The sequence below is a fragment of the Nipponia nippon genome, unplaced genomic scaffold (assembly GCF_047370975.1).
Source record: "Nipponia nippon isolate SJK-2023a ecotype South Korea unplaced genomic scaffold, ASM4737097v1 scaffold_4, whole genome shotgun sequence".
NCBI lineage: Eukaryota > Metazoa > Chordata > Aves > Pelecaniformes > Threskiornithidae > Nipponia > Nipponia nippon.
The window spans coordinates 38,549,279-38,573,579 of NW_028262358.1; the positions used below are offsets into that span (position 1 = coordinate 38,549,279).

At 41.8% G+C, this 24,301-nt stretch overlaps 1 protein-coding gene across 10 annotated transcripts in view; it reads left to right on the forward strand.

The window, feature by feature from the left end:
* LOC148053261 (protein ELYS-like) overlaps nt 1-23,861 on the forward strand; it is a 47,011-nt gene extending 23,150 nt beyond the window's left edge. For 8 of the 10 annotated variants that reach the window (XM_087774653.1, XM_087774656.1, XM_087774659.1 and 5 more), the window contains 24 exons: nt 840-930; nt 1,021-1,110; nt 1,273-1,413; nt 2,195-2,299; nt 2,973-3,066; nt 4,592-4,715; nt 4,845-4,901; nt 6,090-6,236; nt 6,995-7,182; nt 7,355-7,499; nt 7,596-7,727; nt 8,540-8,687; nt 8,775-8,925; nt 9,473-9,580; nt 10,091-10,286; nt 11,338-11,535; nt 12,844-13,360; nt 15,148-15,250; nt 16,168-16,274; nt 16,940-17,124; nt 19,419-21,258; nt 22,033-22,166; nt 22,632-22,738; nt 23,388-23,861. In XM_087774653.1, the coding sequence (XP_087630779.1) occupies nt 840-930; nt 1,021-1,110; nt 1,273-1,413; nt 2,195-2,299; nt 2,973-3,066; nt 4,592-4,715; nt 4,845-4,901; nt 6,090-6,236; nt 6,995-7,182; nt 7,355-7,499; nt 7,596-7,727; nt 8,540-8,687; nt 8,775-8,925; nt 9,473-9,580; nt 10,091-10,286; nt 11,338-11,535; nt 12,844-13,360; nt 15,148-15,250; nt 16,168-16,274; nt 16,940-17,124; nt 19,419-21,258; nt 22,033-22,166; nt 22,632-22,738; nt 23,388-23,580 (5,301 nt within the window). In that variant the 3' untranslated portion in view covers nt 23,581-23,861. The remainder of the gene's footprint in view (nt 1-839; nt 931-1,020; nt 1,111-1,272; nt 1,414-2,194; nt 2,300-2,972; nt 3,067-4,591; nt 4,716-4,844; nt 4,902-6,089; nt 6,237-6,994; nt 7,183-7,354; nt 7,500-7,595; nt 7,728-8,539; nt 8,688-8,774; nt 8,926-9,472; nt 9,581-10,090; nt 10,287-11,337; nt 11,536-12,843; nt 13,361-15,147; nt 15,251-16,167; nt 16,275-16,939; nt 17,125-19,418; nt 21,259-22,032; nt 22,167-22,631; nt 22,739-23,387) is intronic. The other 2 variants (XM_087774657.1, XM_087774658.1) reach the window with 1 other exon arrangement.
* Nucleotides 23,862-24,301: the final 440 nt, after the last annotated feature.

Genomic DNA, 24,301 nt, shown 5'->3' on the forward strand with positions numbered 1-24,301 from the left:
TGAAACTGGTTTTCAGAAAAAGGTGGGAAGAGCCCATGTGTGTTCTCCTGTGTAGAACTCGCTTTGAGTGGAATGATTTTACCTAGAAGGGAAAGATACTTTTGGCTGTGTTTAAAAAAAAAAAAACGAGCAAACAAAGAAAAAACAAGTAAAATTTCATGAAGGATCGTTTCACCTGGAAGAAGCATCAGAACACCAGCTGAAATAAGCTACTACTTGATATCGCAGGTCTGTGCATCCCTGTGCATTATCCTTCTAAAGCATTACCGCTACATTATAATACAGTATTGGAACAGCCTAGAATGTAAGCCTGTTAGAATTTTAATGTTTCCCTTCTTCTCTGTCATTTTAGAAAACGATGACTTAATGTTTTGGGTGTCAGAACTGCTTCATGTCTTCATAGTCTAGAAAGCTGCTTGACCGTAGCTTCACTGTGTCCATGCAAACATTGCATAGTTCTGTTCTGTCCCCTTCGTGCATTCCTGATGGCAAATTTTATATGCACAAAATGTGTAACAGGTATTAGCAGAGGATGTTACTGAAAATCGTTAATTGGAACTCAGCAAACTGAGACTACGATGCAGAGGCATGCAAATGAAGATGAGAATTAGCCTTCAGTAAGTTGAAACGTCAGAGGAGAAGTTTAATGTGTTCCTCAGACCAGCAAGCAGTCCAGCCTGTGGCGAGAATTAAGAAAAAGAATGTGGAATTAGTTGAATTAGTACTAATGGCCTTGGTGATGTCTGAATGAGTAGACAGTTAGAAACAAACTTCTACTGTTGATGGTTCCGATATTGGAAGCACGTAAGAGTCTATTTTATTTTGTCTGTTATGTTTAGGAGGAACAGTTAGAAGCGGTATTGTCAGCTGCTGTCCAGACAGGTTCTTTAGAACTTCTGACTGGATGCATTAAACATTGGACATCGGAAGGTAATACTTCTTACGTTGGTTTTATGTTACATATTTTTTTAGTTTGAAATTGTTGATTCATTTCTTTTTTGTTCTCTTTTTTTTTTAAAGAGCAGCCAAGTTCTGCTGCTAATTTACGCTTTGTTCTTGAGTGGACATGGAACAAAGTGATCTGTACGAAAGATGAATTTGACCGAATATGTGAGTACGAGTGTAGTCATTCTGCAAACATAAAACCATTCTTTCTAATTGAGCTTATTCAGTAATCTGCTGGTACATGATATTGCACGCGGTTCTTTAAGTGTACTTTGAAACTCTGAAAGTGCTCTGTAGGCTAATGATTTAATACTTATTCTTGAAAAGGTGTTCCGCTGTTTGATGGCTCTTGCAACTTCATTGACCCACAGACGTTACGGTCTCTTCAGCACTGCCAGTTGCTTTTGAGCAACCTTAGCACAGTCTTAAACTGTTTTCTAACAGAAGCACAAGAGCTTACTGACAAAGGTTTGTAGAAGCATCATGAAATCTTTGGTATGTTTTATTAAGATTTGGAATTATGCTTGGGTTGTAATTGTGGAGACACGAGGTTTTGTTGTTTTTGATGATTGGAAGACAGTCAAATTTAGCTGGGAGAAGGGGCTTAAATGTGAGAAGTTGGGGCTACCACTTAATATGCCTTGAGTTCAGGGCAATAGTTTGTTGTGGAGTTCATGCAAGTGGGTAGGGGAGGCTACATTCAGCAAGAAGCTGTGTAAGCAACTGGCTTGAAATTACAGCAGCTGAATGTGGTCATGCTGAAGATGTTTCTTTCCAATTCTTAGCTAGCAATGTGTAATTGCATGCACATATTGTAGTGCAAATTACTAAAAATATAAAGGAAGCATAAGTGAGTAACTTGTAAAGTAAGTTCCTTGAGTTTCTATAGCCTTCTGTATTACAACTTGTTCTGGGCATATGGAGGGGGAAAAAAAAGAGTATCCCTTTGCTGTAAGAAAAATCTCGGCTACATGAAAAACAGGTGCCTTATTCGTGAGTGTATTTAATAGTTCAGGCTTCATTTTTTTTATTTTCACTTTTAGTGAAGCTGGTTCTTTGTAGGGGTTGCGTTTGGTTTTGGCGGTGATCGTGGGGTTTTCCTTGAGACAAGGAAGTGATGCAGAGTGAAAAATGCAACGACAAAGGTTTCTACCGTGTTATTTCTATACTTTCTAATCAGGATGACGAAGGGAGTTTTGTGCAAATGAAAGGAATTGCGTAACAAAAATCATCTTGTGCTTTCTTTCAGGTTTTGCAGACTTGACAAATAAGCAGGTGGTAACTAGCCTCATTTCTTTGTATGCACAAGTGGTCATCTGGTTCTGTCGATCCGGTCTCCTTCCAGAGGGTTTAGGTAAGCATAAACTGTAATACATTTGTAACAGGGAGAGAAATTGAGATGTAACTGTTTTTTTTCAAGCAGATAGTGTAGAGTAATGCAAGCGGGTTCTTTCCTGGATGTTTTTTAGAAATAGCAACAAGCCTCTGACTTCAAGGAGTTGCTTGTGTCCACAGCTTGAAATACGTGGGATCTTAAACAAATTCCTATTCAACAACAAATGCTGGAGCGCTTGTTTTTTGCAGTAAAAGCGTTACCCGCATGTTTTGAACTGTTGATTTATTGCTTCAGGAAAAAATACACCTTGGAAATACTTCTTTATCTGGATGGGTTATAAATTCTATTGTCAGCCTTAATTGCCTTACAGATGCTCACATGACAAGTTTAGAAAACCATTGCCTTCGAGAGTTGTTCTTTTTTATAGCGAGCTTCAGCTTACACTACATGTTCCGAATGCTACATCAACTGTAACCTTGAACGGGCACTCGAGACAAGAAGGAATTGAGTCTTGTGTCTTACGTCTCTTTCAGCAAAGGCAGAAAGAGGGTTGGCTTCTGTCAAAGTTGGAGGCTTGCCTGTGCTTCTTGGTGCTTAGCTTGTACGATCTGCTGTCAAGCGTTTAGTCAAGAATTTTAGTTTAAAAATGCAATACCACTTCTTTATCTTGCTTTTACTTCCTTGCCTGCAGATGATGATGTGCATTTGCCCAGACCTTTCTACACTTATCCTCTGATTCAGAGCTACTACACTGGGCACCGACAGAAACTTGAGCGTTTATCAAGGTAAGACTTGCGGGAAAGCTCTAGAACACTTCCCCGGCAAATTCAGAAGTGGAAGGGAATGGGTTTTATATCGCCAGTTGAGTTTGCTGTGCTTAATGCATTTGCCGGCAACACTCTTGACTTCAGCGACGCAAGTGTTCCGTTGAACACAGAGGGTACTTGCCCGCGTTAAAATGTTTATATATACCTCTGCTTAGTACCATTTGTCGGTATCGTCGTTTTTTGTAACATGCTTAATTCATCGGCTAATCTCCGTAATTTGTTACGGCTAAAAAGACCATGTGATTAGGATAGGATCAGTCATCTCCAGTTCAGCAAAGCACGGCGTTCACAGCGAAACTGTTTTGGACACAGAAGAAAGCATGTTTTAAAAAAGCAATCATCTCCCTTGTTGACTAGTAACAGACGGTAATAATTGTATAGGCGTGAATCTCCTACTCACAAGTAGATTTGTGTAATTTAATAAGCTAGTCGGAGTTACACGTAGTTGGCGCACCTAGCACTCTACTGGCTATTGGCTAAAAGTCGCTTCCTAAGGGAAACTCTCTTTCCTGGACTAGCATATAGGTGATATGCCTTGGATTAGATGATAATAGATTGTCCTCTGGGAATTGTACTGAAAACTAAATGAAGACTGAAAGAAGGTTAGGCTGTGGCACTGTGAACAAGCTGCTGCAAGACGAGTTAAGGTGGAAGCTGCAGTGTATTAGGTGTTGACTTTAAAGCCCACCTTACTTAGCTTACCGCTCAAGTAACTTAGGTACAGGCTCGTGTGTGCCTTAGAAGCGTACAACCTCTAGCGTGCTTTTTCTGCTTTTCATCATCGGGAAATTAAAGGGTAGCGTCGCAGTCAGCACAAGACTGGGATGGACTTTGGAAGAATGTCATTTTTAAAAGTTCAGCCATCCGTAATTGTAACGGTATGTGTGTAGAAACAGAAATGCTGCGTAAGACGATCCTAAAATGTACCTGTATGCTCAGCTTCCTGCAAATAACTCTTTTTCAATAACAAAAGTGAGATGCTGAGAGCAAAATCTGAAATTTCCGTGATGTTGTCTCACAGCCGTGTGTTGGAACACTCCAGTTTGCAGCATTAGGTTTGCGTCAAAGAATAGTCCTGGTATTTTGATACTGTTGCGTTTCCTCTGTTAAGACAGCATGAGAGTGGTTATTTCTGGCACTTAAAAAACTTTGTCTATGCTTCCTTTGTATTACAAGTAATACAACAAAAAAGAAAACCTGAAAACTAAAGAGGTCATTGCAACTTTTCCCTTAATAAGAGAGCTCTTACGATTTCTATTTTGAACTCCTTTAATAATTGCATATGATCTAACGAACATCTTTCGTCTGCCTCAGAAGCTTCTTCCACGTCTGTTTCAAGTCATGGTCATGCCTTTGTCTGTTTGTTACTTTCTTTGGCTCCTGGGAGCGTTTGGTTTTTGTTTTGAGTGGAGGAAATGAGTTACACCGAGAGGCTGGAATTAGTCTTTCACTCTGTCCAAACCCTTGCTGCCTTTTGTTCCAGGGGAAAATGGGATTCTGACTGCTTGATGATTGATGGAATGGTTTCCCAGTTGGGAGACCAAGTCGAGAAGCTGTGGCGGAGAGATGAAGGAGGAACTGGGAAGTATCCACCTGCTAGTTTACATGTGAGTGTTATGTTCACTGAAAACAACAACAACCCCCTCACCCCCCACCCCCCCTCAAAAAAAAAAAAAAAAAGCCAATGATTTATAAAAGAGAGGAGTTTTTAAAAAACTCTTAATTTTTCCTTTCAGGCACTGCTGGATCTCTATTTGCTAGAAAGCATTGAGGAAAGCTACAAACATGCAATTGTATCCTTTCTAGTTGTTTTTATTACGCCTTCAGTATATGCGCATCAATGTTCTTAAATGTTTGTCACCTACGTGTTTAATAACGTTTTTTAAAGTATGCTTCAAGCACAATGCAAGTGAAAGCATTTAGTTTAGAATTAAGTGGTAGACAGAAGCGTTGTTTCGTTTCCTTGTACTGTGGATTTTTTAGGATTTTTTGAATGTTTTGTTGCGAAGTCTGTTCTGATAGGGGAAAACAGGTTTACCAAGAAATGTTAGAGACGATAAACAGCGCCTTTAGTTTTTCTCAAAATTTAAACGCAGAGTTTAATTTTTGAAAGCACCCATGTCTGTAGCAAATGGCTGCTTGCTAGAACGATGCACCAAAACGTGCTGCTTCAGAGCAAAGGGATTTCTAACAGTGGTTTGCCAGTACCTGAGTTTTGCCGAAATCATCCGTTTTCCAGCGCAGCTAATGACAGGGCTTGCTTTTGTTCTGCTAAAAGGGCAGGCATGCAGCATAATGTACCGAGAGAAGAGCAAAGTCATTGGGCAGAAGAAACTTAACTTTCAAGCTGCCGAAACATACAGAATTGCTTTTGTTGTTCGTTGCCTAACCCGAGAGGGGAGCCTAGAGAGCAAGGGGTTTAAAAACTGTTGTACCCCAGAGCTGTCTTATCAGCGTATGTCCCTAAAAACGGATGTCAGAAAGAGACAATGACGCTACCAGTGAGTGACGCACATAGTGGTTTAAATCCAGCTTTCATCATTTGGAGCTAAGTGGTGTCGCAAGGGCACCATAATCTGCATTGGTTTATATGCTCTGGGAATGAGGGAAAAAACAGCTGTAGAATTTGTTTGCTTCAATAATTAAGCATTGGATGTTCAAATGTTTTGAGTGTCCAACTGGTAGCTCTGCTGACTGAAGAGGGAGCCTGAGTTTATAACTGAAGTATTTAAATATCCAAAGTTTAACCTTTTGGAATGCCTTACAGAAATCAAAGAGTCTGTCTTTCTGCTTATTTATTCAGAATGCAATTTTGTTGTTAGGACCTGACTCTCTTCAGGTTTTAATAGCTTAAAATGGCAAGAGGAATTTCCTGCTTCCTGCCACTTTTACATTCTTCTTTCTTTATGGTTGTCTAAATGCCATGTGATGGATTTTTGGTCTTGCAAATTTGTTAGCCTTAACTAGATACTTGATACCAGACAATTTACTTGCTGCTCGATATCATGCATTCCCTTCCAAAGAAAGCCGAAACTTCAATCGACTCCTTCCCAACTGCCTTTGCCATCCCCTGGGGTCTTGTTAAGCTTATTCAAGGCTTTTGGCTTCTGGATCACAATGATTACGAAGTAAGTATGTTACGGTTTAGTTAGACAGGCATTGCAGTACAAAGCTATAATCTATAAAATGGTTTTAAGAAACTGGTGCTTAGCTGACAACAGGTGATAAAACCTTAGCAGCTTTTTTGTAGTACCGCTACGACACCTTCAGCAAGAAGTTATGATTGAAATTTTGGTTTAATTACTTTGACAGGAAATGGATTCAAACAAAGAAGAAAACGACTTTAGTAATGCTTGATATGTGAATTTTCAAAGCCATCCCTTTAGGCTGTTTTCAGCAGACCAGTTGAGCACTTTCTCAAAAACGGTGCTTTAGATACTTCAAATAGTAAAACTGTGATCACAGAGCAGCAAGATTTGAGACAGAAGACTGCAAAAGTGACTGTTCAACCTAATTCATGTTCTTTCTGATGCTGAAGGTTGTTCTGTGCCTGTCACGACGTTCATATAACCTGTTTGTCTGGGAGAATGACTTATTATTTAGCAGTGTGTTTATAAAAAGCGAAGTTTGTATAGAGAGGTTTGGTTAACCTAGAAAAGTGTGAGTTACTCCTTTTAAAAGACTCGCTCTGGTCTGTATGGCTAACGGAAGCTTTTTCTGCAAATACTTAAGAATTTTTCCGTACATGTCCTGTACCAAGTATTTCCTTAGTTGGTCATCTAAGTTTGTTTAACCCACATTCACCCTTACTTAAGAAACGGTTGAATATTTTTGTTGCATGAGAGTATGTCTGCACCTTAATAAACCTGATCTCTGACTTCTACAGAGCTCACTGGCCCTGCTCTTTCATCCAGCTACGATCAAAACTGTGTCATGGCAACATACGAGGATTATTCAGTCCCTCATGTGCCAAGGAGAGCACAGGCGAGCCCTCAGATACATACAGATGATGAAGCCATCAATGTCAAGCAGTAGTGAAGTGCGGCTTTTCCTCACTGTGTTGTTGTCCAATAGGTAAAGAAATATATCCCACCGCTTTGGCATGCAAATACTGTGAGAGGTGGAGAACAAATAATACAAATCACGATCCCCGAAATTTCCTTTAAGCTTTTGAATGCAATAAGTTTGGGGCGTCTTTTTGGCTCTACTATTAATATTCCTTCACGTCTCAAAAAATTAATTGCAGGTGCGTGGTGGAGGCTTGGGGTCTCTTGCAGCAACATAGCACTAAGTTAGACATAGAAGAGCTGCTAAAGCACATGTATGAAACCTGTCAGGAGATGGGACTAATGGAAGACTTACTGAAGCTACCTTTCACAGAGACTGAACAAGTAAGTGTGGACAAGAAAACAAAAATCTTGATCGTCTCTTGGAAAGGAGAAGAGGCAGAATCGTAATAGATGTTTGCAATGTGTTATTTCTCATAGGAGTGTTTGGAGAAGTTTTTACAGACCAATGCTGGTGTTCAGAATCAGGAATTTCTTCTAGTCCACCATCTGCAGCGTGCCAACTATATCCCAGCACTACAGTTGAATCAGTCAATGAAGGTTAATCTTATGGTAAGCGTGAAAGTTCTGGCAAGCGTGCAAGTTTCTGTTAGGTGTTACGAACCGGTTTTGATAGTACCCAATAAAAATCCTGCCTTGTTTTTTTCTATACCATTCTTTGAAATACCAGGAATAAGTTTCTACGCCTTAAGTTACGGCTGAACCGAAAAGTTGAACAAAGTATTTCACTACTCCAAAGCTACTCTGTGAAGTTATAAATTAAATGTTACAGACCATTGCTGACGCCACTTAAAATAGTTTGTCTGCATCTGAGGAATAAACATCTCTCTCTTCTATCGGCCAAACTTATCGTTCAGTTACTCAGATGCGTATGCTACTTGTGGTTTAGATTATTGAAAGCTGCTTGTGCCACTCCTTTCTGTGGAATGAAGAGTATGTTGTATGTCATCTCTTGTATCTTGCACGCAACTTTCTCTTCCAAGCTGAGAGCAGTCTGGATGCCAATCCACGGGTAAAATTTGCGCGGTGGATGTGGCTGTGTTTTGTTTTTTTTTTTATTTCCTCAGGTTGTAGCGTGAGCTCTACAATTCTACAACTTTCATTTTACCACTTTTACGACAGAACTTCTTATCTAACTTCTCTGTCTCAAAATTTCTTCTTATGTGAACTTCTGTTATGGATCTGTGATGCATTTGCTGTTTTGCGGAATGACAGTTTTCCAGTGAATCAAACGTATAAGGTGGTTTTGGAAGCTTTAGGTCCTGTGTTTGGAAACTTGGATCCAGCCGGAAGGGAAGGTGCGTGTAGGCAGCTTTCTCTTACTCCTTTTAATATTCACATCATTTTGTCCATCATTTCATCAGAACGATCGTGATCCTCGCTTGAGAGAGAGAGCAGTTGTCAGAAACTCCATATTAGACCAATATGGCAAGATCCTTCCTAGAGTCCAAAGGAAGCTGGCTGTAGAGAGAGCCAAGCCTTACCCTTTGCCTTCATCGGTCTTCAGAGAAGGTAATTTTTAGGGGGGGGAATATAATGGACAACTAACCATCACTTTGATTACACAGGGCTGATACGTTTTCCCCTCTTGCTTTACAGTCGCAAGACCAAAGCCATTATCAACAGTAACAAAACAAGCTAATGCAGGAAATGTGCATACAAGAGCAACTTTCATCAGTAATGTGTTGTCCAAAATTGGAGAAGTATGGGTAGGAAACGAGCAGAAAACCAGTTTCTCACAATACGATAGGTAAGCAGCCTTTTAACAAAGTTTAGTCTTGAGCTACGTGTTTGGAGAGAGCGAGAAAAAGCCATTTGCATTGTGTTAGTGTTCTGGAAGGAAGGTGCACCCGAATAAAGCTTTGTTTGCCCTTTTTTGCACATACAACGTGTAACATTCGAGACTCAATGCATCTGAAGTAATATTTGGAGAGGGATTTTTTTTCTGCTGTGATAATGTCATTTATGCAAATACCTGTATTTCCATGATGGTAAATGTGTTTACAGAATTTAAGACGGTTGAAACTAGAACACTATGATTACCATCGAGCTGTTGGTGTACGGATTTTGGTAGACTTGATTGTGTGATCAACCAGTCATCTTTCACCACTTCCTGCCCTGTTTCTGCTTCGTTTCTGCCCTTTTCACTTAAAATCAGGCAGAATTCTGCAGAGCAGAAAAGAGGCTAGAATTGTCAGGTGACTTTCCTACAGGTGGCATGGTCAAATAAGCTTGAATTCTGGTATGTTTGGACTCCAGGGGAATGAGAGTCAGTTACATTTTCCTTTTAATTCTAGTCCTAGAGCTACAGAACCACCAGGCATAACACACGCTCTCCCTGGAGCAGAGTTGCGCGATCCATTTGTTGGGACACCCGTTACAAAATGTTCACAAAAACGTTCCAGGTATAGTAGACCTACAGAATGAATACTTCAACAAGGTGTTGCTTCTCATATATATGTGTGTACGTATGTTGTGTGCGTATGCGTGTGTGTGTATACCTTCTGTGTTTGCAAAGTGGTCTGTTTGCATGTGGCTTTGTCTCTGTCAAAGAAAAGGTCAACTTAGGGACACAACTAAGTGGAGAATTTGAAGTGGTCCCAGCATTGCAGCGCAGGTGAATTTTCTTCTGACATGAGAACTGCATCACTTGTGCAACTTAAAATTGGACTACTCTTGCCTTAGAGGCAGTGGTTTAGGGAATTAAGTGTGCAATGTAAAGAATTAATTGGAAAAAAGAAAATGCCTGTAACTTGCTCGTGGGCCTGCTACATCACCCCAGCAGTGCGGGTTCACCCGTATTTCTTGTTCTTTGAATGTTTTTGTTATGTATCATCTTAGATTTCTTGAACACAGCATCATTTTTTTCCCATGTATTTATTTATGTTCATACTTTAAATTGTGTATCTCAACAGATTGCTGGATTTGGTGGTTCGTCCTGTTCCTTCGTGTGCTGCAGCACAGGGTGGTACCTGGGAGTCACCATGCAGAGCTTCTGCTCCATTCATGGCATCCAGCCCATTGAAATCAAATAGGCGTGGTTCCATCTCACAAAAGAGTTTTTCAGGAGCATCAGAGCTGAATTTACTAGAGACTCCCCTGGTGGTTAAGGTTTGTATTTTAAAAAAGCAGTAACAACCAACCGAACCATCAGTCTGTAAACTTTGTTTAAAATGAAACCACCAAAGTATTTAGCACAAACACTGTTGGGTTCACATTGGGGGATATTTTCAATATGCATGTGGTTACTGTATGTGCAGTCCTTTTGGAAGCAGTACGTTGGGAACAGTCTTGAAGAGGGAAAGTTTAGCTCTAACTTAATTGCAGTCTGCACGTTGTCCCATAGCTTTGTGGAATACACTTCTTTTCACTGCATGGAACGACGTAAGTTAAAACTGGACCTTTCGATATACTTAGATACCTGAAGATGCAATCCGTAGCTTAACCATCTCATTATTTAAGTGCTCAATAGCTCTGTGGAGTTTGACTTGCATACCTATGAGCAAGAATGTATGTGCTTCAGTTTCTGATGACAACGTTTTTCTTCGTATTGAATGTTGTCCATATCATTAGGCTAGTTTCATTCTCCTCTTTTTAAACCCTTTCAAGACTGTCAAATCTTTTTGGAGCTGAGGTAAGAGGACCTGAGCGCTTCTAGGTGCAGATGGGTGGGTGCTGTTACAGCAGCGTCCCTTAATTTAGTCTAGTGCGCAGATTGATCCATTAGCGAAAAAATAAGCTATCACTGTTGGTTTGCTCGTTGCCATTTCGTCTGGCAGTGTTTTCCGTCACTGTATCCAGGGTAACGTTTGGAGTTATATGCCTTTTAGAAGAGCAGTGTAGAAATTGCAAAGATTACTGGGATGGGAGATAACCTTGCAGACAACAAGATGCCACATCCTTGTTTCTTCAGGAAATGAATTTAAAAAATAGCCTTTGATGTTGGCATCCAAAAAAAAGGCCAAAGGAAACATAAAAAGCATGGGTTTTTATCGTTAAGATTTTCATCCCTTTGGAAAAAGAGCAGCGCGGAGGCTAAGCTCTGTCCTCTCTGCTGGGACAAACTCAGTTTGTAATTTAAACAAAGACTTTTGAGAAGGGAAGTCCTCTGTTTTGAAGATTTAACTGGTGTTAAAGTAAATGTGTTTCTTTCTTTTCATAGAGAGCTAAAGTTTTGGCCACGTCTGCTTCTGGTTTTCCTGGGTTTACTCCTCAGTCTATTCTCAGATCCAGCCTTCGCACCACACCCCTAGCAACTCCCTCTGCATCTCCAGGACGATCTGTTACTCCTCCTCTACGAGCAAAGGAACCTAGAATATCTTTCAGGGAAGAGATCTCGAATGCAGAATGGACTCTTGGGGTAAGCTGGGCTGTAGCTAGTGGGTTTTACAGGTAAAGGCTTTATAGGCTGTGGTTTGATTTAAGTTTTCTTTAAAGTTTGCCAAAACTCCTTGTATTGAGAACTGGAATTGCAAATCAGAATGGCAGACTTGAACTTGGTCAGAAAAGGCTATGTTAGACCTTCTGTACCATCCTGTGCCTGCAGGAACATATTCACAATAAATGCCAGTGACGTTGGCGGTTTTTGCTCAGGTGGTGTTAGGAGCTGTGGTTGTTCCAAATGGCTACTTCAGCTTCCCGCTCTACCTTTTCCAATGGTGGTATGGCAGGAAGGTTAAGGAAGATAGATGGAGCCAGTTGTGTGGGTTTGCTAAGCTTTGTGAGTTCAACATCTTGGAAAGCAGCAGCAGTCTTGAGCAGCATTTACTTTCGGTCTCTCTTTTCACAAGGCTGGGTTTACCTAAATTATGGTAAATATAATAGACTCCTGATGAAGAGAGCTGGACTCTTGTCTGTTCTCTAGCCCTAAAGTTCTCACGTTTGCTTCTTGCCTTGCACCAGGGGTAGCATTCGTATAGTTGCCAAATGAAGTTGGGCCGCCTGAAAGTTGCCCCCTTCTGCTCCTCCTTTTGTTCTGTCCGTTGGATTCCCTGGTTCAGCTCGTCATGCCGTTGCCCAAGTAACGTACCAAAATCAGGGGCAGAACAGGGGCGTGTGCTAGTATCTACATGTATGAGCTTTCCGTACATGTACTAACAAGTTGTCGTACTCTGTGTTTATTGTACTTTTCATTGCCTGTTATAACGAGCTACTCAATGGCAACAAGAGGCTCTCTCCTAGATGAAGTTCTTACTAATAATGCGACGTGGCCAGATTAATTTACTTATTCCATGCTACCGGCATAGCGAGCACTAAATTATTTTAGTAGCGCATACAAGTTGAAAAGGCAAGCATAAAAAAAGAGAAATCTTGAATTAGGATTTTAGGTATGCAAAGCTCCCTCTTCTGGAAAGCACGGTAGTGAACCCAAAGAACAGCCTTGAGATGACAATATAAGCAAGCACCTACAAGACCCACGGCATCTTAATTCTCCAGGGTCGTGGAAACTCAATAAGCAGTCAGAAGGGTGATGAATTTTTACACTCAGCTTTAAAAGCTAAGATAGTGCTAGAATGAGAATTAATGTTGTAGCACCTTGCTTAAGGTGGCACTTGTAAAACTTGCAAATATCGATATATGTTTGTTCTTTTTTTTTTTTTCCTTGCTTTCACAAAAAGCATATGCATGTTACTGATAGTGAACTTTCTTTTTTCCTAAAAAAAAAAAGGTAACAGGAGGTGATAAAGCACTGTCTGGAGCTTCATCTGAGCATCGACATGGAGTGGTGGAGGATGCTTGGTCTGAAAGTAGAGAGAAAACAACTCTCTCTACTCTGAGCAATCCTGAGGATGATCGTGCTGAAATGGAAGAGTCTTCAGAAAGCATACCTGGAGCTGGTTTGGAGAAAATGGATGCCAGCAAAGAAACTAGTAGCTTCTCTGCCAGGTCAGACCAAACTACTTTGGAGTATCATGATGCAAAATCACCTGGCGATTTTGAAGATGATGTCATCTTCATAGCTGCTAAACCAGCTAATTCTTCCCCTGAAGAAAGTGCCGGTTTTCAAGAACTGGGGAAGGAAGAAGACAGTGAAGTGGTTGAAGATAAACCGTTCCAGATGGAACAACCAGATTCATCAGAACTAAGAAAAGAAGCTGGTGGGTTTCATCCTATGATAACCTACGTTTCTGAATTTTTCAAATGTCTTCGAAAGGTTGAATTCCTGATGAGTGCAATAGTTAATGGTGAGCATTCACAGGTGTCCTAGGCACTTCCTTGTCCTGGGCTTCTAAAACTGCCACTGTGTTTTGAGTGCTTCTTTAGGTATCCTGGACGTTAGGAATGTATACTGCTTTTGGCTGACATTTCTTGTGTGTAATTGCAGGTGAGAGGCAGCAGCGATTTGTGGGAGTTTTGAGAGGGATACAAGTTGAAGACTTAGGCTTCTGGTTGTGTTTTAGGGGTACTTCGGTAGGCTGCAGGTTTTTCTACAGCAAGTTTAGTGTAGGGTGTGCTTTGAGCACACAGATTTCTTTTTTTTTTTTTTTTTTTTTTTTTTTTAACCACGTCATTAGTGTTCAGTTCAATAGTGTCCTTCTGGAAGTGAGTCTGCTTGTGTATCTGCTTCTTGTTACAGCTATGCTTGTTCATTTTGCTGTCTCAACAGCTTCTGCAGCCTTTTCCAAACCTATTTCAGCTGGTCTTTGGTAATTCAGCTCAATTGAACTCCTTCAAGCCAGTGCAGCTGCTGAGGATGTGTTCATATGAGCAGGTCTACCGGCAGATTTGAAGAGATGTAGCTCGCTGGCTGGGGTGCAGTGATGAAGAGCTGGGAAGGAAAGTAGTGCCAGAACAGGGAGAAGATGCGCAAGCACAGCTGCAGTCAGTATTTGACAAAGAGAGCTCAGTCCCTTCGAGTCTCTCTAAACAATGTTTGCTGTTCCTGGGACATGTGTGCAAGTGTCAGAGTTCTGTGCCTGAGGTCTTGAAAGGGTTCGTAGCAGTGAGGGTGTGCTCCAGCATCGGTGCGTCACCTGCAGCCTGATTCAGTCCTAAGTCTGAGGCAATTCTGGAGCATCCTGGAGAGTGAGTGTTGCTATGGAAGTTCCTCAGCTCCTTTCCTTTTTAAATGACAGGAGTGCCCAGATATGGGCTCCATGTACATGGGTAAAAGGGATTCTCCAGATCTGAGTGCTTCTAGTAAGAGAGGTCAAAACATTTGCCTGTCCTATTTTAGACGTCTTGTATTTGGACAAGAAATCAAAGGTGCTTTTCATTAAAAAGAATGCTAAGGTGCTAATCACTAAAGAATAACCTTATGAAGAAACTTTGTCACGGCTGGACTCTGGTACGAAGAGTTCTGTACAATTTCAGTAGTCTGGAAGCATTGGAGGGCAGTCCGTATAGCTCCTGTTTGGCCTGGGCCTGCAAAATTATGCCAGTCCTGCATACTGTCTGCAAAGGTAATTGCTGGATCTGGAGGAAGCAGACAGTAGAAGCAAAGAAGAAAAGGAGGCTGTTTCTAAAATGGAACCGGTTGAGATAAAAACAGGTTAGCAAGCAGCTGGGTTTCCACACCACCAGTCAATCACTAGAGAAGAGAACAAGACAAGACCTGAGACGCATTCTTGTAGAAGAGGGGAAACGGAGTCAGGAAAGAAAAGCAGCAGTGCTGGAAGGAGAGAAGTATCCAAAGAGAAATAAGAAACGTTACTAGCCAGTTTTAAGAAGGAGGGATGTTTTCTGAAGTTTCTGAATGTATTAGGGCAGTAACATAGCAAGTTTAGTTTGTCAACAGAATATCAATGGTCATTTGGTTTCCTTGACTGAAATGATGCATCAGACTCCTTGTTTTACTGGGAAGAAGAATTCGGACCCAGTGTGCATTTGAAGTCTCGGTAGCATTATTTTGTTAGATGGCTATCCTAGGTGAAATGCATAAAGGCTCACTCCCTTCAAAAACCATATGAGCATTTGAAAAGAAATGCTGTTAAGTGCCACAGGGAAGTCATCCACCTGTCGATTTTTGTAGGATTTGTGGAAGAATCAAATGCTGAAAGTCCTGCCCTTCCTGAGGATGGTAAATTGGTGGTTAAAGCTCCTGAGGCTGCTGCTTTTGGGACTGCAAGTGAAGGGTGAGTTTATAAAACAGATACATCTTTGGGTTCGCACAACATGTAGCTGCTGGCTCTCCCGTGTTTGAGAACTATGATTTTGACCTGGTCTTGGTCCTTTCCTGTGTTCTTATAGATATGACGGCTTCTCTGTTCCTTTCTGTCTGGGAACACAACTAACTTGGCATGAATAGAAGTCAAATTGACTAGCTGTCAGTTTGAGTCTTTTTTTCTCAAATCATTGCAGACCCCAAAGTATGGTGAGAAGGGCTTCGTTCAACGGGCTCTATAAACCTTTTTACAGTTTGAGGGTTACTAAGCAGATACTGTGAACATAAGGCCTGCTTTAGTCTGAAAATTGCCTAGCTAAAAATGACACCTGAGATTCCTGTAACGTTAGCGGGTTTATTTTGGGGTTTGAGTACTTTCTGGCAGTATTTTATACGCTTAATTTCTGTTTTCTGTGTGTGCTCAATTAGCATCTATTTGTTTATGGAAGGGGAAGCAGTTTTCTCGCCAGATACTTTAAAAGCTGCAACTGCTTAGTGATAAAGACAGAAAGTTAGTCATGAAATAACCCTTCATTTCAAGCGGTAACATACGCTGGTACAGACATTTGTTCAGTTTGTTGTAAACCTCCAATATAGCAGTTGCGCTCTTCCTGCAGAAGACAGTTGATACTTTACTCTTCAGTACCACTCTGTTGTGATGTTGTTATCTAGTGTTAGATAGATAGCTGGGAAGAATGTTCAGTGCTTGATTCATTGCATAAAAGGAGTCAGGAATTGAATGTAGCTATGTTGGTAAAGGGATTTCTAATTTTTCTGAATGTTTCTGTTTTGAAACTTGAAGGTTGTACAGTGAGAAAGTAACCTGTAAAGCTCTTCAAGGTTTGTTTTGAAGCCGTATGATGAATTTCTCTCTTTCTGTTCATGAAGCGAAACAACCCACCAGGAGTCCAGAATGTCCTCTGCATCAGAAGAAACAGCCATACCAGTTGCACCAAATCCACAGCTCTCTGAATCCCCGGGGGCAGACGCTGAATGTATGTACAGTGTGTTGGAGATGTTGTGGGAGTTGAGGCAGCTGAACTCCTGAAGTAAAATGTGTAGTTTGCCATACCGCTACCAGTGTCTCAGACTGAAGTAGTGCGAGCATGCTACTGCTAACTTTCATTAAACTGCAGAGAGAATGCCCTCCTCAAAGAAAGTCCTTGTAGAAAATGCATCGTGACTGTTCCTGTTCTTGAGAAAGGTATTAAGAAAACTGGTAGAATTTAAACTATTCGAAGGAGAGGTCAGTATGCGTTTTACTGTTGTGCACCACTCCTAATTTGTCTGCTATGGGATCTGCTGCTTGAGTTACTATATGACAAGATGATGCATCCTCGGTATTTGGGCTGTGAAGAAGAACTAGCTATCAGTGTGCCTTTCCAGCCACCCTTTCCTCTGTTGTTCTTTTTCTCTATGGACTTGCCGGCTGATTTTACCCTTCCTCTTTTTTGTTTTGTTTGTTTGGTTTTGTGTAATTGTGGGGCTGCCTCCTTTACCAGGTAGATAGTTCTGGCTTCTGGTTTGTGGAGAAAGCCCAATATATATGTGGCAGGGTGGAGAACTGTGGTGTTGGCTCCTGCTGCCTCTGTTAATTCCTGTTGCTGAAACCTGTGCCATTATGTAGCAATTAAGTTAAAATTGTATAAATCTCTTCCAGCTGCGATAAGTATCCTTGACCGTGAGGACGTGGTCAGTACTCATTCCGAAAATCACCTTGAGGGCAAGTGTGTGGATTTACCTAAAGAACAAGACCTCGAAGCAGCTGAAGTTGAAGAAGATGTTCCTCTTCCGCAGGAAGAAGTAGCTGTTTCTAACAATCTTCCTCAAGCTGAGGAAATGAACGTGAGTAAACTATTCTCCCATTTTCTACAAAACAGAAAACACTTTGCAAATTGAGGACAGGCCTGTCTTCCTGACAAGTAGAAGGCACACAAAACCACCTGCGTTTCTTTAGCTGGTTAACACAAGTTAAAACCTCATTATGTATGTTAAATGCAATAAGAAAAGTTGGGGAGTGCAGCTGGTTGATACTGGGGGCCATTTGCGGATGTCCTCGAAGTACCCTATAGAATATACTGTCAATCTCTTGTAGGATTGTCCTCACAGGAATTAAGAATAGTTAAACACAAACTGAAAGGTAGGCGTACCACAAATAGGTTGGTCTTAAGTAACAGAAAATGCTTTTCAGTGTCCCAGATTTCAGATGAAATTTCAGTGACTTCTGCAGCTTGTCTCAGCTTTGGGATTTAGGACAATGCTTGTAGAGAAGATGATTATAGACTTGGCGATACATAAAGCACTTATGGGAGCAAAGGGCAAATTTGTGATGGGAAGAAGGGAGCAGGTGCAGGAGACAAAGGTCTCAAAGCTTCTGCAGTCGTTCACGTAGCAGCACAGTGAAGGCTTTTCTGCTTTTGTTATAGCTGGTTCTTACTGACTTATACGGAAACATCTGGTTTGGGCTTGTCTGCCTTCACTGAATTCAGGACAAACTACTTACTGCTTTCTTGGTCGTAGACTCGTAAGCATAAAAGGAAAGTTTATGCAGACTAGTCTGTCCTGAATTTAGTTTTGAAGCAGGGCACGTTGCTATACAATGATGCTTTAGCAACTTTTGACAAGGCAGGAGGCAAGAAAATAAGCAGATTCTGTGGCGACTCCTGTTGAATGGCTTCTTCCTTCTGCCATCGTTGGCTAGCGCTGTAACGTAGAGGGCTGGGCAAAGGTCTTTACACATGGATTAAGTGATCTTGACCATCTGAGCCATCACTCGAAATATGTAACAGATGCTACTTTTGTTCTCAGCATAAAAGCTTGAGTATCTCATGTGGATCATTGCTCATTGAGAGCAGCCCTGAGGAGAAGGACTTGGGGGTACTGGGAGATGAAAAGCTGGACGTGAGCCGGCAATGTGCTCTCGCAGCCCGGAAAGCCAACCGTGCCCTGGGCTGCATCAAAAGAAGCGTGGCCAGCAGGTCGAGGGAGGTGATTCTGCCCCTCTACTCTGCTCTGGTGAGCTTCCACCTGGCGTGCTGCGTCCAGCTCTGGGGTCCTCAGCAGAGGAAGGACATGGACCTGTTGGAGCGGGTCCAGAGGAGGGCCACAAAAATGATCAGAGGGATGGAGCCCCTCTGCTCTGAGGAAAGGCTGAAAGAGCTGGGCTTGTTCAGCCTGGAGGAGAGAAGGCTGTGGGGAGGCCTTATTGCAGCCTTTCAATACTTAAAGGGGGCCTACAAGAAAGATGGGGATAGTCTTTTTAGCAAGGCCTGCTGCGGCAGGGCAAGGGGTAATGGTTTTAAACTACAGGAGGGTAGATTTAGACTAAGGACAAGGAAAAACTGTTTCACGATGAGGGTGGTGAAACACTGGAACGGGTTGCCCAGAGAGGTGGTGGATGCCCCATCCTTGGAAACGTTCAAGGGCAGGCTGGATGGGGCTCTGAGCACTCTGATCTGGTTGAAGATGTCCCTGCCGATTGCAGGGGGATTGGACTAGATGACCTTTAAAGGTCCCTCCCATCCCAAAGCATTCCATGATCTAGAAGGAAAGAATAATTGCTCAGTACAGGGAACTACAAAACACGAGGTGGAGGTATTTCGAATATATGTGTTGTCTCAGGCAATCCCAGTGATTCCTTAGCGCGCAGGGTTGAGTTGTGGGATGCGATACCTGACCAGTTTGACAAAGCATTGCAGTCACAGCTATCGCGACTGAAACTTCAAACTTTGTATCTTAAATGATTGTATCTTACCCTGTTAGATGCAGAGTCGGTCACTCTGTGTGGATTCGTAGTCAGTCCCGAACGTATTGCAATGGGATGACTACTGCCAGTTGTGTATACAGCTTGCACTGTAAAACTGCTCACTTTGTTCACGGGTGGTGGCAAATCGTTAGGCATGAACAGAAATATCAGAAATGGAGCACGTGATTGCAGAGACTGAATGCTCTGTTCTCCATCCCTTAAACGCATAAACTTTTCTCTCCAGTAGAGAGTGCGCTGGATGTTTCTAACTTTACAGTCAGTGGTGATCTGAAAGGAAAAGCAGCATTTTGCTGTCCTCAGCCTCATCTAGCTCAGCTGGAAGTTAGTCTGTTTGGTCATCAATAGTGCATTAACAGCCGTTTTTTAACTCTAGGTTCTTGAAGATAGTGCGGTTAAGGCACAAACCTGGGAAGAAGCCCCTGAAAGATCACCATATAGTGAACTGCTTCAATCAGGCAGTCTTCAATACAGCTATGCTACTATAGAGCAACAGTTTGCATGTGATTTGCCTGATAATAAGGATAGTGAATGTGATGCAGCTGAGGGAGATGGAGAGCTTTTTGTATCTCAGAGTAATTTTACTTTAGTCTTGGAAGGAGAAGAAGGTGAAGGGGAGATGGGAGGCCCTACGTCAGTGGATGGTTCTCGACCGGCTGGTACGACAGCAGAGGAAAAGCCCGTGAACAGTTTAGGAAATTCTGAAAACCAAGACCATGTGACAAACTCGGTGTCCACTGTAACTAGCGATCAGGCATCTCAAAATATTGCAGAGTCGCTCCCATATGTGCCTGAACCCATTAAGACAGCTATTGCTGAGAACTTGCTGGATGTAATCAAAGACACAAGGAGTAAAGAATTTACATCTGAAGTTGTAGAACAGTCTATTCATGAAACCATAGGTAAAAAGGTAACGAGATTCCAGAAGGCAAAAGCTCCCCTACCAACTGTACCAGAAGGAGTGGAAGATGACACCAGCATCCATCAAGTCGAGTATGTCATCACTCCTAGGACACGCACAAGGGGACAACTGAGTAGAAGTCTAAGTATTGCATCGGCAAGTGATCAGCAACTGCTGAAGAGAGACGAACCAGTTCTGTTTGGACTGTCTCCTAGGAGAAGTACCAGGCGAACAAAAGAAGCATCAGAGACTTCTAGTCTTCAAACGGAAGAAAATGCTCACGGGGAGCAAGTACCTGTGATCCCTGTTACTCCTAGGAGAGGTAGGAAGCCTAAACCGACTAGTTTAGAAAAAGTAGAAAGCAGCCATTCTGATGGACAAACGTTGTCCGTCAGGACGCAGTCCATAGCTGTTACTCCAAGAAGAGGATTAAGGAGAGCAAAGGAAGCTGCGTCTGAGCTCTTGGAAGAGGCTAATGAGGAAACTTGTCTTGCGGAAGGTAGCGTTATTGCTTCTGCTACTTCCAAAAGGACTAGAGGAGGGAAAAGTTCAGCAGGAGATGAAGAAAGTGGCCAGACAGACACTGCTCATAAGATAAAACCGGCGGTCAGTCCCAGCAGAAGTGCAAGAAAACTGAAAAGCATTAATTTACAATTGACTGAAAATACTGTCAAGGATCCAGAGGTGCAGCCTAGTGACCAAGTCCTTGTACCCGTGCCAACTAAAAGGGGCAGAAGAAGAAAGAGGAGTTCATCCGAAGTTTCAGAAAATTCTGACCTTGATTTGTCTAAACCCTCGCTTCCTCAAACAGAATTCAAACTTGCTCTCACTCCTAGAAGAAGTGCTAGGAAGGGGGCACGCAATCTCTTGGCAGACACAGAATCTCTCTCTACTCAGGAGGGCGTACGTTCAGGGGGGAAAGTGGAAATCCTTGATACTCCTAGGAGAAGAGCGAGAAGAGTTGCACGTGCTAAAGCAGAAGAAACGGATACTCGTGAGCAAACACCTGCACAGCCAAATGAGGAATCGGCCACGCCCGGGACTACAGTAAGGACAGGGCGTCGGGGCAGAAAGAGACGCTCAATATTGGCAGAGAGCACAGGGGAGGAGGCCTTCCCCCAGGGACCTGGTGGCAGTCCTTTGCTGCTTGAAGGCATAAACCCATCAGGACATGAGGAAACATCAAGAACTTTAAGGGATCGTATGACAAGAACCAGATCCCGCAAAACTGCCACGCATCAGAAAGTGTCTGTTGAGGAAAAGGAGTCCTTCCTTTTCTCTCCTCCTCTCACAAAGCTGACAAAGAGATGTAAAGGTAGGTGCATTGTGTTTGTGCACAAAATAGGGCACGTTGCTGCCTTGTAAACTGCGTAAAACAGGTGGATGCAAGGATGGCTTTAAGTATTGTAAAGAATGTAAGCACGCAAAATAAAAAATTTGGAAGGAGGTGATTCATCTGTTTTCTGGACTCTGCACGACTGGCTGACGAGTGGTGGAAAGAGATGTGGAGGCTGGTCTGAGTAGAGTGAAATGAAATTTAATCTGAATTTTTGTCACGAGCATAATTTCTGTCAATTTGGGAAACCGGAGGGTTATCCGTTAAGACGTGATTGCCATCTCCTCCCCCCGCTGGAGAAATAAAGGAGGCGTGCTTCCAAATTCAGTTTTGAACTTCAAATGAGCTGCATCTTGCAACGAACTATACAGCTGTTTAATTATGGATTGTTTTTTGTGGGCATATACTTTGTGAGTGAAGTTACTGCCCATAGGGTTCTTTTCATTAGACTACGTGATAATTTTTTTTGAGATTTGTAAGGCCAGTTGATGCCTCTTGAGTGTAATATCTTTGATTGTGTAAGTGCAGGTAAAACCACTGCACTGGCTTATTTTTGTTTCACAATTTACTATAAAAGAATGGGTCCCAAGGGGCAGTTACTAGGGCAAAAATAGCTCCACACCGAGGGCTTATAAACCTGGTTGGAGCTTTTATTGCAGGAAGCTATTGTGCTCCTGATTATCAGCTGTCATTTAACATGACTGTCTTTTATGTATAACGTACGTGCATGTTAACAATACATTGTCATTTTAGCTGGAAAAGCAGACCGTCCTGTGCAGCTTAAGGATTCAGACCCGGACATGTCTTCTCAATTCGTCTTTTCACCGCCTCTTTTGCGATCAAGGATGAAAAATGTATCTAGCATTTCCCGAATTGTGACACAACCAGTAAGTAAAAACTCGAGTTACTAGTCTCGTGTTCTTGATTTTTGCTCCATACTGCTTTTTCAAATCATACTTTGTAATGCCTTCCTTTTTTCCTTGAAAGTATGTCTAAAAAGAGAGCTTTAAATTAATCGGCTAAACAATTGATTTTTTTTTCCCTTCATGACAACTAGCTACGGAAATCAGTTTTGAGTCTATGTAAGTCAAGAATTAATAAGTATCGCTTTGCCTTTAACAAAAGGCACAGTGGCTTTCTTTAAACTTACTGGGCGTGTTATCTGTTCATTTCGGAGTTTGAACTGTTAGGATGGTCCAATAACTTGAGGTGGAAGGTTTGTTTTTTGAGGGAAATTGTAATGCTTTTGGAAATAACTTTGTCAGGACTTCTTCATGAAAGAAACATTCCTTTGTGTTCTGTAGAAGTGTCAGAAGTTGTGCATGAGTAACGTTTTGGTTTCCTTAACCTAGGAGCTTCCAGCTAAAGAGGAAGAGGATACCAAATCCACAGAGCCTGTGGGAAAGCCCAAATTGAAGAGAGGTAGAACTGCAAAGTCAGAAATGAAGAAAGCAAGCAAGTATGAAATTCTTCTTGAATACCTCCTTGTGTTCCTTTATTGTGGAAGTGGTTGAGCTGTTAGCCACCTACCTTCCTCTTCCTCACTTGGCCGTGCGGTTCTGCTCTGACTTTACAAGCCTGCCCAGCTTGCTGGTCTAATAGGCCCCCTTCTCCCCACTTAATGGTTTAGCTTTCTAATGGAAACGGAAGAGGGAGGGGATAGGAAAGGGCAAGTGGATGCTGCTCTTTGCGATGATGGCGTGCTTTTTTTATATCGTCTTGTTCCACCTTATGAAACCACACTCTTGTGGTCTTCAGTTCCGCGTGCAAGGCAGGAGGGGGTCAGGCAATGAGTAAAGAGAACTTCTTGTTTCTGGACGTGTTTTCTGGTTCCTTCTGGAAAGCTGTCTGAAGACATTTGCCTCTGAAGAGCTGGGGTGGGGGGCTCTAAAAGCTCCTATGAGCAGTGACCGAGAATGCCTGGGACAGTCTGGTAAGGAATGAAGGCAAAAGGAAGCTTATTTATCTACCTTTTCTGCGTGATCCTGTCTACAAAGAAGCCCATAAATAATGCTTTGCCATTGATTTTGTAATTCCACGGTTTCTTTTTCCTCTAGTAAATGCTGCTGGTAATAAAAAATCCATTTGATACTTCTCTCTCTTGTCAGAACCCCAAGACAAGAAGGTTCTTGGTCACCTCCACCAGTGGAAATAAAATTCATCTCTCCTTTTGGAAGTCCAGTGGATGGACCAAAAAAAAAACAGAAAGAAACCGCAGACGTGGCAGAGAAGACTCTACGAAAGAACAAAAAAAGACTGTCTAATTTTCCAAAGCCAGTTGTGCGCCGGAAGATGCTGTAACTCTTTTTTAAGTTTAGAACGTACACCGCTGTTTGTGAAGTCATCAAAATTGTCTGGATTAGTAAAAAGAAAAAAAAAAATCATCTAATTTGGAAGAGATAATTTATATAAATTATTGTAAAATTTCATAAACTAATGGTCTTCAAGAAGTAACTCCATATGGAGTGCGGTTTCTTCAGTCAATGCAGTTTTCTATTTTATATTAAGACTTCATACCTTTATATAATATGTAAATACAGCTTATTTTAGGAATGTGAAATAAAAATGTCTACTTCACAATATGCTTACTGTCTGATAGCTTTTTGAGGGAATTAGTGGGTTGAATGGTCTGTATCGCTCAGAAATTTTCATGTTGGTTGGCAAGAGTTGCTGACCTTGACAAGTGAGGCCGAAAGCTTTTTAAGCTTTTTAAAAGTTTGCTTGGAACTCCTATACCAAGTAAACATTTAAAACATGCTAGTTGAGATGTAATACAGGATGTTTGGCCTTCTGGCACAAAAGATTGGGCTCACAGTACAAACTGGTAATTCCTTACATTCACCGTTAAGTTGTACTGTGTTGAAGTCAGAAGGTAAACAACTGTGTTTTAAGCTGTGCAATATTTTTTTGGTTTTGTCTTAAACTTTGGCAAAGCTGCTTTTTTGTTCATAAAACTAGATCACACCTCAGATGTTTTGCTATTTTTTGCCGCTTGTTGTCAGCAACAAATTAACTGTATAGC